The sequence below is a fragment of the Triturus cristatus genome, chromosome 2_1 (genome assembly GCF_964204655.1).
Source record: "Triturus cristatus chromosome 2_1, aTriCri1.1, whole genome shotgun sequence".
Classification (NCBI taxonomy): domain Eukaryota; kingdom Metazoa; phylum Chordata; class Amphibia; order Caudata; family Salamandridae; genus Triturus; species Triturus cristatus.
The window spans coordinates 861,012,530-861,031,891 of NC_140581.1; the positions used below are offsets into that span (position 1 = coordinate 861,012,530).

The 19,362-nt window shown below is 42.3% G+C and overlaps 1 protein-coding gene across 2 annotated transcripts in view; it reads right to left on the reverse strand.

The window, feature by feature from the left end:
- Nucleotides 1-558: 558 nt before the first annotated feature.
- Nucleotides 559-19,362, reverse strand: part of DOCK8 (dedicator of cytokinesis 8) — a 567,196-nt gene continuing 548,392 nt past the window's right edge. For both annotated transcript variants that reach the window (XM_085632978.1, XM_085632979.1), the window contains 3 exons: nt 10,969-11,075; nt 4,889-5,059; nt 559-2,836 (listed from right to left, as the gene is read on the reverse strand). In XM_085632978.1, the coding sequence (XP_085489104.1) occupies nt 2,776-2,836; nt 4,889-5,059; nt 10,969-11,075 (339 nt within the window). In that variant the 3' untranslated portion in view covers nt 559-2,775. The remainder of the gene's footprint in view (nt 2,837-4,888; nt 5,060-10,968; nt 11,076-19,362) is intronic.

Consider the following 19,362-nt stretch of genomic DNA (forward strand, 5'->3'; position numbering starts at 1 on the left):
AAGTACCAGAGAGGAGCACCAGCTGCTCCCTTCGCCTCCTTTCAAACGACAGTAAACACCAAACTAGTTCAATAATAAAACAAATGAAAAAAATAGAAAAAAATGGACATGAAAGTACAGCAGAAACATTAGATCCTCCTGGATAACACGCTGGTCTTCTCCTTGGGGTTGATTCCTATTAGCACTGTAGTTCATCAATTCACTCAAGAGAGTCAACTATATCACGACGAGGGAGGAACGCGTCTGTGATAGTTGAACATTTTTGTGAGACATCAGCCTTTGCCTGATAAATGTTAAAATGTCGCTGCCTTAGAGGATGTCCCAATTATTCTGGGCTTTGACCTGATTCATTGAACTGGATAAGTGGTTGTTTCCCAGAGAAAATGTGCCTAGACACAGATTCCGTCTGTGCCTTTATTGCAGAGGTTAAAGGGCAAGTGGAGGGCGGCGTGGCCTGTTATTATCATGGGGTGTATCTCTTCTATTGCAAAAGACAGCTGAAAGTGATTGAAACATGATAATAGGCAACTGTGATCCCCGAAAGAGGCAGAAATGTAGTAACAAACTAACTTGTTTAATGGCAAGATTTTTATATACATAAAATACATTGTTTGCAACCGTATACAAAATATATAATTTAAACGTTTTATACAAAAATGTTATTGCCGATTCATCGAAGATTTTGAAAAACAGCTTAATGTAGGAGATTGTGAAATAGTTAAAAATATACCATTCCTATTATTCCGCTTTTATCACTTGAAAGTTGGCTCGTGGCCTGGAGGTAGAGAGCATACACCGCCTCCCGCATCTCATGGCGCCGGAAGCAGTAACCGCGGCAGCATCACCATTCAAACCAGGAATGTTTTTGTCTACTCTGCCGCTGGATGTGATGTCTTCCTCTGCAGAATTGTTCACTGAGGTCTGGGGAAGACAAACTGGCTTCTGAGGGAGCACTTGGTGCATAATGTGTTTTTTAAAGAACATCTCGGGCCAGATTTACAAAGATGTCATGGAACGCAGTGCAGCATCCAAAGTTGATGGGTAGGTTGCGTGACAGGGAGAGAGGAGCTAAGAGCAATTTCGACAGAGATATGGCACTCTCCTCCCCTCTCCCAAGCACCAGCGCACAATTAGGCTGCCGAGTGCCATGCACACACTGCACCACAGTGCAGAGGTGCCAATGAGAGTCTAGCACAGGTTTTCTTCCAGTACAAAATACTATGCCTAGACAAACTGTAAAACGCTTCCTACTTTGTTTGTGTGCTGTACAGTGCAGCACACATGCAAAGTTGGAAAAGAAAGGAAAATACAATTATTTCTCCTTTTAATGGCTGCTTTAAAGTGGCATTAGCTTTTGGTGCAACACCCTGGCTACTATCGTTAGTAGATAGGACTTTGCGTCAAAAAGCATGGGTGGTTGCATGGGAAAGCCCATGTACCACCCATGTAATGTAATGCTTTGCATTCATTTAAGGCAACTTTCCAGCAAAATAAGTTTTGCGCTGGAAAGTAAATAAAAAAAAAAACTTTTGCACTGGTTTTCATCACTTTTGTGATGCAAACACAGCTCAAAATGTTTCTAAATTTGGGCCCACATATGGCGATTGCCAGGGTGTGAGAATTCTCAGAAGAGCAAATACAGCCACTTCTGAGAGGACTAGATCCCTCTGAGCTCCTCACTTGAGCAACATGTAGCAATAAACCGAGAATACACAGGATTCACTCCTTTTACAAAAAAGGAGATATATTTACAGTACCTTTTCCTTAGCATTGAGGTTTCTTAAAACTGACATTTGACATAAGGTAAGACATTCTGTGCCCAATATTAGCGGCCAGATACCTTTTATAAATATTCTAAGGCCACAATTTCGCTAGCGCTAAGGGCAGAAATAAAATGTCTGCAACACTTCCATTCCTTCTCTAAAATCGAAATGTAAGAAAATGACCACAGACTGATCCCTTGCAATAAGAATATGGCACACATTGATTCCTAGTCTACTTTCACCACATATATTTGAATACATTCTACAGCTGTTTTTTTACTGCATTGTAGTAAACTTTGATCCTGATACACAAAGAACAGCATTTTGTCAAGTACTGTCAAGTAAACTACCAAGGCCATAGTGCTGGCTTGGCATTTCATCAACTTGATGCATTTCTTTAAGGAATGGCACAACTGTGGTGCAGTAGGTCTTCACATCCCTGTGGTGCCACCGATCTTGCTGTACTAATGATAGCTATGCCTCTCTGTGTGTTTAAGACCTTCTGCAGTGTGGAAGTCTTGGAACTGCATACATGACTACAAGTTGGGTGCGGGCCACCTCACCTTAGATTGCAGATAGATGAGTTCCATTTTAGGCCGAACGATATACAAGGATGCAAAGATTATCTGGTTATCCCACAAACTCATGCTTCATGTCCTTGCGTGATATTGTGCATTGAGTCAATAATTATCTCTGGGTACTAAAAACAGGCATGAGTACAGCATGAGACCTTTTCTTTTCCTTTGTATGTCAAAAGCGTGTGCTAGTGACCACAGTGAAATGCTGTGGAGTTCACTTCCTGTGTCCAATGCACAAACCTTACTGCTTATTCTTTCAATACTGATAATTTTCTTCTTCTCGCACCTGAAAGTTTCTGTCTGCATATCTTTCGGTGCGCTGTCCATCCATAAAGTTTACATTGCAAGACAGCTAATACTTTTTGCTTGACTGGCAAACTCTTCGGTCTTGCAATATCTGGGCGACGAGGCCTTGATTTTCTTGCTGAGGAGTCTCAGTTGTTTTGTGAAGCTTGGCTTTCATACTTTCTAAAACTGCCTCCACGAAACGACTCCCTATAAATGAAGAACAAAAACACAAATCATGAGAAGAAATATACAGTCCATTGATTTACTGTCGATAAAAATGAAGACGTCATATCGGGTGCCACACAATGACAGAACAGACCAACATATGTGCTCAGAATATTTGCAGGAGGGCCAGATCCATGAAACATTTTCAGGATAACCACACCAATACATAACTGGAGAAAGAGGTGACACAAAGGGGATGAGGGTGTTTGTAGTGGCTGTATGTAAGTAGAGGAAACTAGCAAAAAATGGATAGCAGGAGAGCAGGGTTACCTGATTTCCTGCTATGTACACAACAACACATTACAGAGGGCACCATCTATAGGCCATGGTCAACTGGGAAGGGGGCAGCTGGAATAAGGACTGAAGTGTGTGCATGGACAGAACGAGTTGACTGGCTCAGTAAAAATGCAATGCCCATAGACTTTGTAGTGAAGGCGTCGGAGAAGCAGACGAATATCAACACCAAACACACACCCAGTTTGACAAAACCCAAAGACATCACGTTTCAAAACAATACTAGCACCAGTGATATAGAACAGATGATTAATTGGGGACTGAGGTTGACACAATTTTGCTACTTACTAAGTCAGACAAGGGATCATATAGATTTCTTCCAGCACTATATGCATTCATGTACATGGAATCAGATACCAAAGTCAGCTTGATTCTTTATTTAGAAACCTGCATTACCAAATGCAAAATGAATCTAGGATTTTGACCTCAGATTTGGTAAACAACTGGCTCAATGGTCAGTAAAGTGTTACATAGAGTGAGCGCTGAACCAGGTGATCTTTCCATAGCTAAACTGTGTCAGGTGCTGTACTTTGTTGTCCGCAGTTTGTAAATTAGATCCCCAAGGTGTCCCGAACCTAAACGCCTGGGTACGCATCCTAACAATAGTGCTTATTCATGGTGCATAGCTTTTAGCACCCGATGGTCAACACATTGTTCATACAGAAGTGGTTCTTCTCCACAGCTGAAGCATTTGCCGAATCAGCTTGAGTCATTCCCCGTGTAGCTTTCCAGGAACATAAATAAACTATCAGAACAAACATTGACACAAGCCTGCCAGCATTGACTCAATTTTCTTGATACGGATACTGGTTCAATGGGACTGTAGAAGTCTGTGATTCTCGAGGAGACAGTCACATTAAAGGTATATCTCTTATTACGGGTCTCATTCTTGAGACTTCTATCTACACATTAATTAGGGCATTGTCACGTTGTGCGTGCCTGTCAATTCTCTCTGTGCAGGGAAAAGAGTGAAAACGTGTTGCACTATCAACAGCAACCCTTTCAAACTCAGCACTGCACTCCATTAGCACTAGGGACATGCACTCATTTATAGAGGATTTTCAGTGCAACTTAATGCTGCCATTCAAAGTTGGGGTGCTACACCGAAAAACCGATCAATTACAGATAGGCTCTGTGACGGGCTAAGTGGTGACGTTGGCCACTGCCTCTTTTGCCACCTCTGAAGGAGACGTTCTTGCTATAACAGGTTTGTTTCTAATAAACAATAGGTAGGTTCCTAGACTGATCAAGTCTAACTACTGAGATACCTCCACCAGTCAGGTGGATCCGGTAGATCATGCCTGGTCTTCCACGCAAAGAAGGGACAGGTCTTGCTTGAATATATCTCTGAAACTGGTAATTAGTCTGGGCTGAATTCCAAGATATTGATGTATAGCCTGTCTGTGCAGTAGACGCAGATCCAGTGTGAATAGCTAAACAAGGATTTTGTCTTGTTGGGCTTCATCAGCGAGGAGTCCCATAGCACAGCAATTTTGCGACACAGTCAACAGCATTATGCGTATCCAAGGGCCAGCATTACATTTATAGGGGGTACTCTACAGAGGCACCCTTTACTGTCGAACCTCTTATTTCCACATGAACTACTATCATTCACAGATTGCATCTATTGCCTCCCACCTCACGTTTTACGTTTCTGCTTGTCAAGTTTTGCTCTGTGTGGTAGAGTCTTTATAGCCAGTGCTTCCGTTCCTTTAACAAAATTACCTTGGCGTTCATTACCTTGTTTCACTGCGGACCTTCACCATGGGTTTATATAGCTCTGGAATTTTCCGCTCCAACATAGGCCTGAGGTTCTCCTTCAGCTTGTTGCAGTTCTTTTTCAGTTCTTGCTGGTACTCTCTCTGGTCTGCACTAATAAGTCGCTTGTTCTTTTCCACTGCCTCGCCACATCTGTTCTCAGGACAGAAAGAACGAATTAGAACTGTGAATACTTCCTGGCAACTATAAAAAATATCCTTTTTGAAAGAGCTCTAGCAGAAATATTCAAAAACACATTTGACAAGATTCAGATTTTCAACAAAATGATTGTGTGGAATGATGTATACAAGCAATATATGTGTAATTATTTGCAATGAACAGGGCCTTACAGTTTAGCATTGGTCAGTGTATATCTGTGCTAGCTAGCTGGAAAACTACATAGCAAATCTATAGTCAAGTGGTGATTTTTCAGTGAGTCTTAAGTACAGGGTGGAGATTGCCCACACAGATGATCATCATCACCAGTAATTCTTTATTCGCAAAATATAGACCATAAAAGCACATGTTGGGCGGAGGCTCTAGAACTTAGATGATAATCGTGAGGATGATTTTCAAGTGGGAAGAGTGCAAAATAGGGAGGAAACTCTACAAATTGAGTTTGCGAGTTGTAACAAAGTGAATGAGATGTGATGTAAATCTGAACAAGAGAGGACAGATAGGACGGTGAGAAACAGCTGTGAATGAGTGTATTTAAATACTAGAGTTAGAGAACAAAATGAAAATCGTGGGTGGGGCAGCTGAACACTTGGGGGCATTTTTATGGGAATTGGGACACAGTGCAGTGTAGCAAACCCCCTTGCTGCTCTTCATAGTATGACAGGTAAAAGGTAGGAATGTGCCATATTTATTGCAATACGGCGCATCACTGTCCTTTCCCTTGCACCCTTTTGGCAGCCTAGTGCCAATGCAGGCACCCTTGCACCTGGTGCAAGGGTGCCTGCATTGATTACAGGATGGTTTTTGTGCAGGAAGGGACACCTTTCTGCACAAAAACAATCCTGGGAGCCATATTTCTCTTTCTATGTGTGTTTTCTGCAGCACACATAGAAAGAGGAAAAGTAAGGAGAAATAGAGCATTTTCTCCTCGTTGTGCCTCCCCTGAGAAGGTGTTATATTTTGGCGCATGCCCAGGTTTACAAGTTCTTGTAGATCTGGGGATGCGTCAAAATCCAACGGAGTTGCGTGGGAACAGCCACACAACGTGAATGGAAAGCCTTCCCAGGGCAGTGTAACACAAGGCAGCAATTTGCACTGCGCTGCTATACTCCAGATTTTTGTAGCCACTAAGTGGCTTTATGTGGATTCAAAAATCTGATTTGGAGGTTTGCGTCACACATGACCACGTTGCTTGGTACCCATTGGACAGTAAACTCGGTGTGGAGAAATATGGATGGCAAAAGAGATTGAACAAGAAAATTTAAGAAAGGCTACAAGGGGCAAGAGGATAGGTAGAGGGCCTTTAAAAAGCTAAAAAAAATATTTGAGAGAGGAAAGAACCAAAGCAAGAAGGACTGCTGGGATTGATTGAAAGTGATAAACGGGTAGATCTTCCATATTTCATATAGCTGTTCGTGGCACATTTGAGATACGCTGCAGTTGGATTGAAAGAAGAAAAGAAAGAGTCAAAGATAATACCAAGATTAGGAAAGAAGGAACGAAAGCGAGGCCTGAAAATGGGGATTGTCTTCAAAATAACTTAGGTCATCTAAAACAGGAGTCTAGAACTTTTAAATCTTTATTGAAAGCCATAGGGTCTGGCATCTGTCAAAAATGGAGATGCAAGGAGTTCCATTGCTTAGGGCCTAGCACCCCAGATGCTCAGCCTCTCCACCATGAACATATGAAACATGGAATAGGTTACATGTCTGAATGGAGAGACATCGCCCAGATCTCCCAAATACCTAGCAGCACTTTAATAGCAGATCCTTTGTCACTGCCTGTCCCCATGCTGCACTGGTTGGCATTCATACATATTCCTCTGCTGTACACACTTCTCACTCAGCTCTGCTACATAAACAGAGGTGTAAAATGAGTATGTCATTAGTGGCTTATGTCACCCAGGCAGAGTTTAACGTCATGATTTGCAGGAGGGACAATTATAAAGGGGAAATCTAGAAGTTATACAACTGCCTAAATCCCTTGTGATTAAAATACAGACTTTAAGGATAGGCTGCTACGCCACCATTCTAGCTATCCTAGGATATAATTTAATACAACTCTTATATGGCAATAAGAAGCACAGTGATATAGATGACTCACATCATTCAAGCAATCTTTTGCTTTAGATAGGACCACATAATTAATTTGAAAGCACAATTTTACAAACTCACTGGCTAAAGAGCAATAGATTATCAAGAGAAACCCATGCAATATTTTAATATTTTAGGGACTGCCATAGTACCCTGGTGCATTATTTGCCACCAACGGAAAATCATGTACCTTCATAGGGCTTGACGAGCTGAGGATTCCTCAACATATCTCTAAATCAGTCCACTGTCTTCCTGGTGATTTTTCTGCATTCCCTCCGGAAGGTGAAGCCTGACCGTGGTAAGTGTTGAGTAGGCAGACATTTTCAGGTATTCCACTCATGGTGTGGCTGAGAAGAACCTTCTTTCCACATAGCCTCTATTAACCCAGGACATGCCTCTCTGCATGAGAAGTTCCTTGAAGGACTGCAGACACCAATGTGGTCTTGGTGCCCTGGAATCCAAATGTCCAATACATCACCTCCAAAGTGTCTGAGAGTTTGGTTGCCACATTGATTTGGTCATGTGTTATCTAAGTTTATGTGATGATATAGATGGTTGTTATGATCTGGGACGAAGACCCGCCTTACCACCTTTAGGTGCAATAACACTGGGGTTTAAAAACTAGCATAAAGGCTGACTGCTCTGACCCCATAAGGAGTCAAAAGGGAACCACAAGCATTCTGCTTGTGGACTTACATCTCAAAATACACCAGAAATCCCATGAAGGAATTTCTGGAATTGTTGGCCTTTGGAGATAGTGAGAAATAGGCTCCTGGATTTCTGGAGGTCCCTCACCAAGATCATGAACATGGAGATGAAAGCAAGAGTCTATCAGCTCTGGAAATCTTACTGGGTGGGCCCAAAGTGTACTGTGATTCCTGAGCAACATGAAATATACTGTGTCAGATTGATGGCGGCCAGTCATCCTTCTCTTGACATACCCAATCTTAGGAAACTGGCATCTGCAAAGAAGGACCAGGTAGCACATACAGTAGTGTTCAGAGGCACATTTATCAATTAGATGGAAGGTTTTTCTGAGTACAACAAACAAAATTACCTTTTGTGCACCCCTAACATATTTAGGTCCAATGTTTGTTTAATAAAAGATGAATTGTAATTTCGCATTTCTCTGTCTTTTAGAAAAAATTAAATACTATACATTTTTTCCTAAAGAAGGTGGTGTGAATCATTTTTGAATTACACTGAAACACCGCGTCGACTGATTACTATGAGTATGTATTCGCTTTGATAGATTATTTGTATTATGTATTATTGTATGACTATTTATTTGAGGAATTGTGGATGCATGAGACAATGATGGACTATGTGAGGTCCTTTTAATTCAAGGATTTGTTTTTATATATGCAATTTATATATGAATGTTTTTATGAAAATATATCTTGAGAACATCAAGTGTGACAGAGAATAATTTTTATATTTTTACATATGTGGGAAAAGTTTTAACGAAAAATGTCTGCAGTGTTTGAATTAACTACTGTTCAGTGTATTTCCATTTGTTCTATAAAAGCAAACGTTGGACCTAAATGTATTAGGATGCACAAAAGGTCGAGCCGGGACAGCGCATGCGCTGCTGTGAGGCATGCTGTATTGGAATATGGACTTGAATCCCTGCCCGTTCTCCACCCATATTTTCCATTGGCTTGTATCATTGTCCTTGGTAAACGCTGGCTTCTTATTCGTTAATAGGCTTGTTAGTCCCTCCTTAGTACCACCTTGTCTTCATTTGTAACCTCGCATCAGGGCTGGACCTTTTACCGTGTCCATACTGTATAGCTTGTATTGGCCCTTTGCTAGAACTCTTTGCTTAAACAACCGATCATAGATACACACAAGGGAATAATATGACACAAAGTACCATTGATTTTTATTGCAGATCGGGGCAAAATGACTTCGTCCAACAGATTACTTTTGTTAAAATAAAAATCTAGTCAGCCTATTGCAGTTGAGCTTCACTGTGCTTAGGGTGCTCGCTTTTTATGAGGAATGTATTATTTTTATATGAAAAATTAAGTCACAGATGTGCTTGAGTCAGTATAAAGATGCTCCTTGCGATCACGGTAGCTTCTCAAAGAAGCAATTCAGCAGCCACTTTTCTTCATCTTGATATTTTGGACGAAGAGCGATAAGAATTCAAAATAATCCTATTTTAACCGAAAAACTTTCGTGCCCAAGCTTGACTTTAACATCTAAATTCTGAGAGCACAAGATCTCAGAAATGATATGTAAAATTTCACATGCTGTAGTAATTTATTTACTATGCCGGCTGTACCTGCAGCACTGACCTTCGTTGTAAATTTTTATACTGGTTTCCTCTGACCTTCATTGCACACGTTAGTCTAAGAATTGGATAAACAAACTCAGTAACTTTATTGCTCTTCTCTTATAGTGAAGCACTGGCAGGCGGCCCTGGGGGCCACAGTAAACTTGCCAGTTTTCACTGAGAATGCCTCTCTCATTAAAGAGAAGCAGTCTTTCAGTGAGGCTATAAACCTATGAGGAACGTGAATGATTAATTCTCCTCAATCTGCTCTAGGAATCAGTCAGTTTATGATAAAAATAGCTTTTTTGTTTTCTTGTATGCATTTTCATTACTTGCTTTGCACAGTGACATTATACGTTGCACAATGGTTCATATTTAGAGATAATACATTTTAGTGAGATAAATATACTAGAACAGGCAAATGCACGTATCTGGAAGCATCGGATTGGAAAGCTTCCCGACCGAATGGGTTTGGAAATGGTTTCCGGCCGAATCGGATCGAGAGATCGGATCGAGAGAGTCCAACCAATGCTTCCAGATACGATTTGGTTGGACTCCCATTGACTTAAATGGGAGCATTTATTCCGACCGAATGCATAGGCTCCCATTGCAGAAAGAGGTGGCTCGGGAAAATCGGGCACCCTGTGGCAGGCACCCTCTGGTGCCTGACACACTGTGCGTGGCTGGTAAGGGGGGGACCCATGGGTATTTCCACAGGCCAGACTGGGAAGGCTGTGGTTGCAGGGGGGCCACTACGGGCCCTCAAAGTCTGATTCCGACTGCTGATTCGAGGCGGACAGCACGATTCAGACAGCTGTCCAAATCCAGCATCGTACTCGGACCTTCGCAAACGCGGCCCGTAGAGACATACGATTTTGCTCCATATAGCTTGGTCATTCCAAATGCTGTCAGGTTCGGATTGGGATATTCCTAACGCCTAACTCGCATCGTACTCAGTCGGTCGGGAACCTTTCCGATTCAGTCGGAAAGACACGTTCCCAATCCGAATTGGACCGAGCAAATGGCGTTAGGAGGCGTCCCTAACAGCATCAGAAACAGGCCCTAAGTGCTGCGTGAATAGGGGCATTATTTACAAGGCGGTGTTAAGCCACATTATGTGGCTTAACGTCCCCTTGGAAATAAAGCGAAGGAGTTAACGCCACCAGAACGTCGGAAAAAGAGACATTCTGGTGGCAGTCCTTGTAAATTTGCACCATGGTTTGGATACAACAGAAAATAATGAACATAGGCATTACTATGTTACGAAAATAGAAGACACACTTTCTTATCTCTTTCCTACTCATCTTTAGAGTTACAATTTTAGGAGGTACAGTCACGTGACATTTATGCCCGATATAAAGCAGAGAGTAGCATTTTATACAAACTCAACGGAATGAAGCAAGAGTGGTGCTGAGTTCAGTCATGATGCCTCAATCAGGCCAATCCATGTAGATTCTTTATGGCTTGGGCAGTGCGATGATGGTAGATGAAACAACATACTCTATACTTACCGCATGATAAATTCTTTAAAGCACAGCCGCAGCTTGTTGTGATGCCGGTACAGCTTGGGATCTGCAGGAATTTCAGCCAGAAAGACTTGCGCTACCTCTAGTGGGCCCTAACAGGAAGAGAACAAACACGAAACAGAAAGAAGAATTACCAATTTAATTATAAACAGTGACAAGTTATGAGAAAACTCGTGTAATAGCAACAGGCAATTTTTATGTTGCTCATGTTTGTCTCCTTTCCTAAGTTACAGAAGTACTGTACAGGGTTTGTACAGGGTTAGACCATCTCAGGTAACACTGTAAGGAGCTGAGCAGTTGCATTTCACAAATTATTTGGTGTGCAAGCAAAAAGACAAAAATATCTCTGGAGGTAAAATGAAGGTAAAAGGTAGGGGAATGGGTACAGCTGTATTTATTGGATATAAAAATTTTACTCTGATTAGGTTAAGGGAAATCTATACATCTATTGGGGAATCCAATGTAATGGAGTCTCACAATACCTTTTGATTCCGAAAGTACTACTTATTATTTACCTCCTAGATTGAGTGCACTTGCTTACTTTTTAGGTCGCGCTTGATCGACCTATTATATCTCTTCTGTGGGGTGTGGCATACCCACAAGCTGCCATTGGCTGTTATCTGGGTCATTTACAAATGCTGGTCTTGTTATTCGTGCATTTGCTCAAATGTCCCTCCTTTGTGGGCTTAGCTCCCTCGGTGGCGATTTCACAATGAGATCATTTTGTTTGGCCATCACACTATACAGGGTGTAAAACATTAAAACGACACGGTGTGTACCCACCGTGTCGTTTTACTGTGCCGTCAGGACGTGTTCTTTCACTGCACCAATAAATGTAGATGGGGAACTCGTACCCGTGTTCATCCCTCAATATCCTTGATCGTTTCGTATGTACTCGCAGCCTTGGGGATACCTTATCACCCTTTGTAATTGGTCCATAGAGGATTGTTCTTAAACGTTACTGACGGCCCAATACTATTTGAAATATATCCAGCTGAGAAACCCCTTTTTTTGGTCATATTTATTCTGCACATCGACTCTGTACCCAGCCGGGTTGGAATTATCACCGGCCGTGGGATTCTTCTACATTATAGCGACTTAATTCAGCCCTGAAGAGTCGAGGGTTACTGTACCCCGACGAAACACGTGTCGGCTGGTTGCGTGTCCCTTGTCGGAATAAAGAATACACAAGCTCCACTCTCTGTCTTTTTCACAGTGTTTTGCGTTATGTAAAATTGCAACATTGTATGGAACTTTTATGTGTGCACAGGATCAATTTTGCTGTATTGTGTTGTAGGCTTTTTTTAGCCTACACTTTCAAGGGGTTATGTAGGGTTTCCCCTTCCTGTTTAAGCACCATATCGATCCCCTTCTTTTGAATGACTCTGTACACGTTTATCCGCAGGGCGCCACCACTTCCTATTGACTAAAACCCTTAACTTGATTATATGCTATTAATACAACTTTTGTGATCGGAAACGCTTCTTAAATAGCATGTTTCTCATTTGCATTTGGGCTCTTGTTGGATAACTAATCTCGATTACATCGCATTATATTTCTAGTCTTTGCTTCCATTATCTTATATTTATTATTTACCTTTGACAGTAGTGACAATGGTCTGCAAATGGTGAGTCATGCAATCCCACCATGTTCGTAACAATGCAATATTTTAATCCAATAGACTCATGTGACGCCCACCATATTTGGATGATAGAGGGGTTGTGAATAGCGGTGACAGCACCTTAGGCGACTTTGGATAATTTCCGTTTTAAGGCAAAATAGGTTCAAAAGAATAGGGATAATGTTTATGGCTGTGGTCCCAATCCACTGAAGTTTAAGAAGAGAGGAGACTGGCTGTCGCTGACTAACACAAAGTGTATGGGTGGTAAATTATGGGACTCACACATTAAGGAAAGACAACTTCGGTGCTCTAAAATAAATAGTTACAGTGTGCAAAAAATTAGATTTTTTTCAGTTAACGTGGCAGAAATAATTAACATGCGTGCCAACTTAAACTCTTTCCCTAATAAATATACATTTAAATGCACTTTGCCTCCTTAGACTTCTTTTGGTCACCGTATTTGAAAAACTGCATTCTGTGCCAAAAGATGTTGTCCTCCTTCCCATTCACGTTAATAGCCCACCAATAACTCTAACTGGACTGTTTCTCATTTTTTATTATTTTTCCTCCGCAACGTGACCAGGTGAGTTAATGAATGCTGAGTAACGGATCAACCTCTGAGTCCAAATCAGTGATCGACTGGGTGAAAATGATGCCTGGTGCACTAGTATAATCTGAGACCCATTTAATTACTGAAGTCTAATTCAATTTTTTGTCATTTCCAGGTCAACTGATTTCTCAGCATCTACCCATATAAAAATTTAAATTGCATCTGAGTCTTCATTGCAAATGAGATCGATGTCGCATCTGTATGTTACTGCACACATGTACATTATCTATCCACTTCACGTCACACAATAACACTCCACTCGATGCCACTCCAAGCCACACAATGCCACTCCAAGCTACATGATGCCACTCTACTCCCTGCAATGGCATTCCAAATCATACAATGCTGATCCACTCTACTTCACAAAATGCCACTCTACTGCACATCACTCGTCACTGCAAATAATGCCACACTATGCCAGCCTGCTCCCTAAATACCAGCCCACTCTACTCCATACCACACAATGCCACTCTACTACATGTCACACAATGCCATTCCCTCCACACAATGCAACTCCATGCGACACAGTGCCAATCCATTCTACTCCACTTCACACAATGCCACTCCCTTCCTTGCCACACAATGTTACTCCACACAATGCGACTTCACACCAATCCACCCAATGCTAATACACGGAATTCCAGTTGAATCTACTCCACTCCACACAATGCCACTCCATGCCACACAATGCCACTCCACTGTATACAAGTCCACTAAACTCCACTCAAAGCCACTCCACGCCACTAAACTCCACTCCAGACAGCGCTACTCCACTTCATGCCACTACTCCACTCCATACAATGTCACAACACTAGATGCCACACAATGCCACTCCATGCCATACAATGCCACACCACTCTAGTACACAAGGCCACTAAACTCCACTCCACACAATGCTACTCCGCACAATGTCACTCTATGCTACACAATGCTACTCCACTCTGCACAAGGCCACTCTATGCCACATAATGCCACTGCACAAAATATCCCTCCACTCAGTGGCACTCAACTTCACTCCAGACAGTGCCTCTCCACGCCACACAATGCCAGTCCACTCAATAGCACTCCACTCAATAGCACTCCACTCAATAGCACACAATGCCACTCCACTCTGCACAAGGCCACTCCATGCCACATAATGCCACTCCACACAATATCCCTCCACTCAGTGCCACTCCACTCCAGACAATGCCACTACACGCCACACAATGCCACTCCCCTCCACTCCCCTCCACTCAATTGCACTCCACTCAATGTGTGTAGTTTTAATCCCTGGCGGCACAGCAACCAGGATGATGTGCTGCATGGCTAAACACTTATAAGGTCCAAACAGCGAGATCGCTTGGCTATGCCAATGCTAGTTTCATATTGTCTCACCTACTTCCCATTCTCTCTCCCCTAAGTTTCTGAAGGTCTGCCTGTTCTAGGTCTCCAATTCCTCTCTAACCTAGCTTGGTGTTTCAATCCCTCTTTCCTGTGTCTCCTCTTTTCTTGATCCAGTCCCCCTCTCGGCAAGCCTATGTCTTTCATATCCCCTCTGGTTCTGTCTCTCTTTTCCTATACACTTCTCCCCTCGCTCTACCTATGCCCTTCCAATCTGTCCACCCCATTCTCTTTCCATTACTTTGAGAAGGGCAGCTACAGCCACAACTCACTCTTCCGGCTAGAACTGCAAGATTATCTTTTGATTTTAATGTCATTTCTCTGCCATCTCTCTGAAGTTAAGACCGCGTGCAGCAGCAGGAAGTCACAACAGTCACATACAATCACCCTTTTGAAATGCAGAAACGATTTGGCCTCATGAGACATGATTCTGTGCCTCTCTCTAGTCAGTAGTTGCAAAATAGGAGGTAATTTACATAGGATGGAAATGTGTGCCGGATAAAGATATACATTAACCCACCACACCCAGTACTGCTTCCTTTAGTCCCAGGGGTGCTTGCATTTAGCCACCAGGCCTCTATGGCAACTTGTCTTGTATAGGTTGGTCCTGATCTTTCTTTAGGGTCATAGCTTGAAATTTCCCTGAAACTGCAACCCTTTCCCAGTTCTTAATATGTGCCGGTGATTGCAAGCGAGGCTCATCGGCACTCATTTTTGAGGACTGGTACCTATTTTGTTTCAACAGACTTTGATCAAGAGCAAGAGAGAGAGAGTAAAACACAAAAGAGGAAAGAAGAATGAGGAGAAAGAGAGAAAAAAGTGACAAAGGGAAAAAAGCAGGGATGAAAATGAACCTGTAAGAGTAAGATAAAGAGACAGGGAGGGGAGATTTACTAAGATTTTACTCTGTGTTGACCCAGTGCAGCATAAAATCTTTATTTCTGATTAACTTCTCAGCACTTAACTTGTTTAGCGTTGGAAATAACATGAAAGTAACGCACAGCAGCGCACAGCGCTGCTTTGCGCTACTTAGCGGCATGGGGGCGTACCATGGGTGGAGCATGGGCGTTCCCATATAACCACCCAAGAATTCTGGCACTAAACCCTATTTACTAAATAAAGTAGACAGGGTTTTGCATCAGAAAACTGCGCCCTTTTGAAGCAGGCACTACAAAGGAGAAATGCTTTTATTTCTTCTTCCTTTTCTGACTTTGTAGATGTGTTGCACTTTACAGCACACATACGAAGAGGGAATAGGGTTAAAGTCAGTCTATGCACAGTATTTTGTACTGGAAGGGTACCCTTGCAGTACAAAACCTATGCTAAACTCACAGAGACACCCTTGCACTATGGTGCAAAGGTGTCTCTGTGGCGCACGGCAGATGATTTCAGCGCAATGGGAGAGGTGAGGAAGTGCCATATTTCTGTAAATATGGTGATCAACTCCTTTCCTTTTCACGCAGCACAGCGTTTGCAGCTGCTGCACCGCGCTGCATGAGTAAATGGTAAATCTGCCCCAGAGTGTCTAGTGCTGGATTACAGAGGCATGAGGTGGAATCAGGACTATGCAGCCTTGGAATTTGACACCCCACCGACCTTCAATAGCGCCAGCTTTGGGCTTCGGTGTGAAACTTACAGCCCCAGCACTTATTCTTTTACCGATGAAACACTTCCCTTAAGTCTCAGCTAGTCTCTGTGTTTTTCTGAATGAAAAAACAGACATAGGTAAACAATCTATGCTTGGCTCAGTCTACTCTCTGTGACTGGTGTTGACAGTCGAATAGGTCACTCATCTCATGTTGAGCCATGGCCAGGATTGTGTCAGACTGACAATCAGTGGAACACAAACATTTCTTGAAGCATGGTACGTTTCGGCGATGGTGGGCCCTGGAATTGAAAATGTGACTCAATTCATTTCGGAGCATGGCTTGCAGTGGTTCTTTGTCAATTAGTGCGTCTCCCTTTTGCTTGGCCTCACTAGGCCTTCCCACTTGATTTCTGACTCTCTGCTTCCTTTTTTTACCATCGGCGTATTCTACATCTTTTTAATTGCTGTGGAAGTCTCTAGCTCTTGGTTCAGGATCTTCTCTACCTATCAACTCTTGTGCCCCAATTATGTTGTAGAGAGGACTTGGCAGAACACCACTTGCGTTGGTGATTGCTATGATCCGACATTTTCACCACCCGATAAACTTGTGGCAACAATGGAATTAATCTTTTGTGATGAAAGTATATATGTTCTGTGAAACAGTATGTGGCTGGTAAACTGTAACCTTTGACTGACTGTACTGTGCATGAGATCCCCATGGTAGAAAATACTTCATCAGGCGCTGACAGGGCTTTGGCTGCACGGGTTGATGGTAATTTCCTGGCAATTGGGAACTTGTGAGTATCCATTCATCACCAGGAGGTACTTCCTCGATGGGAAGTGGCCAAAGAAATACAGAGCAAGAGTTGCCCAGGGACATGCAAGTAGCTCTGACATGCACTGGAACAGGTTTTGTATCTCAACCAATGCCTTTGTCACAGATAATCTTTCTTTTGTCCATATGTGGGAACCATAGTTTTTAAGGAAGCAACTTTTTTGTGGCCATGAATCAATTATACCCTTATGCACAAGGTCCTTAACCCTCTCTCTTCTCCAGCTATTTTTAGATGATTCTGCACCTGCCTATCTGGAAGGCAAAGTTTTCTGCCACTGACATTTCATCTTGCGCATGTTTGAATACATCAGTCATCACTGTATGACCCCAAGTATGCAACTGCTTTTTTATTGCATGAAACCAATCCCTCTCTATAATCAACTGCTTAATCACTAATAGTGTAACATCCAATACAACCCCCTCTTCAGTCCTTTTTGTATTGATGCACAGTGGATGAATGAATAACATGCTCTTCCACCAGTTGCTTGTTTGTGTGCTTTGCCATACTCATATTCTTGTAGATGATTCCCCACCTTTTACTTCAGGGAAGCATGTGTGAGCTTTGTTCTTTACACACATTATGAGAAGTACCAAATGCCTCATTATAAGGGCTAATCTTTTCCCATAGAGGAAGTGCTTAAAATGTTCCCATGATTATACAATGAAAACAGCCTCCTTCTCTAGCTGAGGGTTTGCCCTCTGTACCTTCATCAGACTTCTACTAACATAGGAGATAGTTTGCCATGCTGTATCTACTCCTTGGCGAAAATGGCCTCAATGCCAACAGCATTGGCATCCACAATTACCTCCGTGCGTCGATGCAGGCTACTGTAAGCCATGCCCCCCTATTCAAAATTTGAATGGAGAGCTTTCCTACAGTCAGTGGTATACTCTCAGGTGTTCGATTGTTTGATAAGTTCACGTAGGGGCGTTCTCGACATTGCTTATTCAATGACACAGTAACCAGTCATACCCAAGAAGATCCCCAGAGGACTGCCATCTGTGGGCACCACCCTGTAGATCAATGCCACCTCACAGTGCTTCATTTATAAAAGAATAAGTGCTGGTACCCAACGTTTTGCTCAGAAGTCTGCAGTGAGTGTTATTGAAGGTCAGATTCCTGAATACCAATGCTGTGTAGTCTTGATTCCCCCTCATGCCTCTTTAATCCACCAACAAACATTCATTGCCTCTTTTTTTAGTCTTGCTGGTTCTTTTCCTTATCCCTGCTTTTTCTCTTTGTCACTGTTTTTCCATCTTTCTCTTCTTCCTTCTTTCCCTCTTTTTTGTTTTTCTCTCTCTTGCTCTGATCAAAGTCTGTTGAGGAAAAATGTGTGCCAGTCCCAAAAAATTAGTGCAGGTGAGCCCCACCTGCAAATGCCAGCTCAAATTAAGCACTGCTGCCACCATATCAGATTCAGCCTTCCTGCCTTAGCATTTACGTTGATGTACTTTTAGGTTTGTGTTGTGAAATTCACTTTTCTCCACTTTCAGTGTAGACTTGGCTCTTAAAGTGGCATGCACACAAGGTGCAATTTGCTCTTTAATCTTCTTGTGTGGTACTAAGCACTTGTACATCATTGCTAGAGTTGAAAGCATTCACAATGGAGCAAACTACACCTCAAAACAATTCTGGAAGATTTTGGCTGCCCATGATACATCAATGCTCAGGTGTTTGCGCTGAAAAATGACCACCTGTTCCGGCAGTTGTAATACAGCAGAAATGGTTTCCCAGTTTCAGTAAGAGGTATCCCTTATAAAAATCACAATTGGAGAAGACAACATTCAAAGAACACCAGCCTATCAAGTTGAAAGATTGTGTCGCTTTCAGTGGTGTATTGAATGTTCTAAGCATCTACTGCTGAGAAGTTCATGAGCTTGTAGATCACTGAGTTCATGAATGAACTTTGATGTTGATGTTACACTAGTGGGAATCTGTAGAACCAAAAAGGTGGGACCCTTGTCCCTTAAAAAAAATTAAGCTTGTCTCACTCCATGGAAACCCTATGCTAGCTCACTCTGAATTATTCATTGCCAAGGTTCACTCCAGAGTGCCCCTGCAAACAGGAAGCGATGTGCAGTGGCCAATGCTTCTTGGTCCTTATTTAGAGTTTTAGCATCCACCCTCTTTATGAAACAGGGGACAGCAGATGTAATTTTATATTGTTTTTGACAGCCCTGCTTGAAGCACGGATATAGCAGTAGATAATTTTAAGCATGTCAATATATTTTGAGTTCAACTATAACGTATTCATTCCCATTTATTAATATGTTACTCTTCAAAATAATCTCTATACAAAAACTCTAACAGGAATGGGAAGAGACCTCAGCTTCCTATCTTC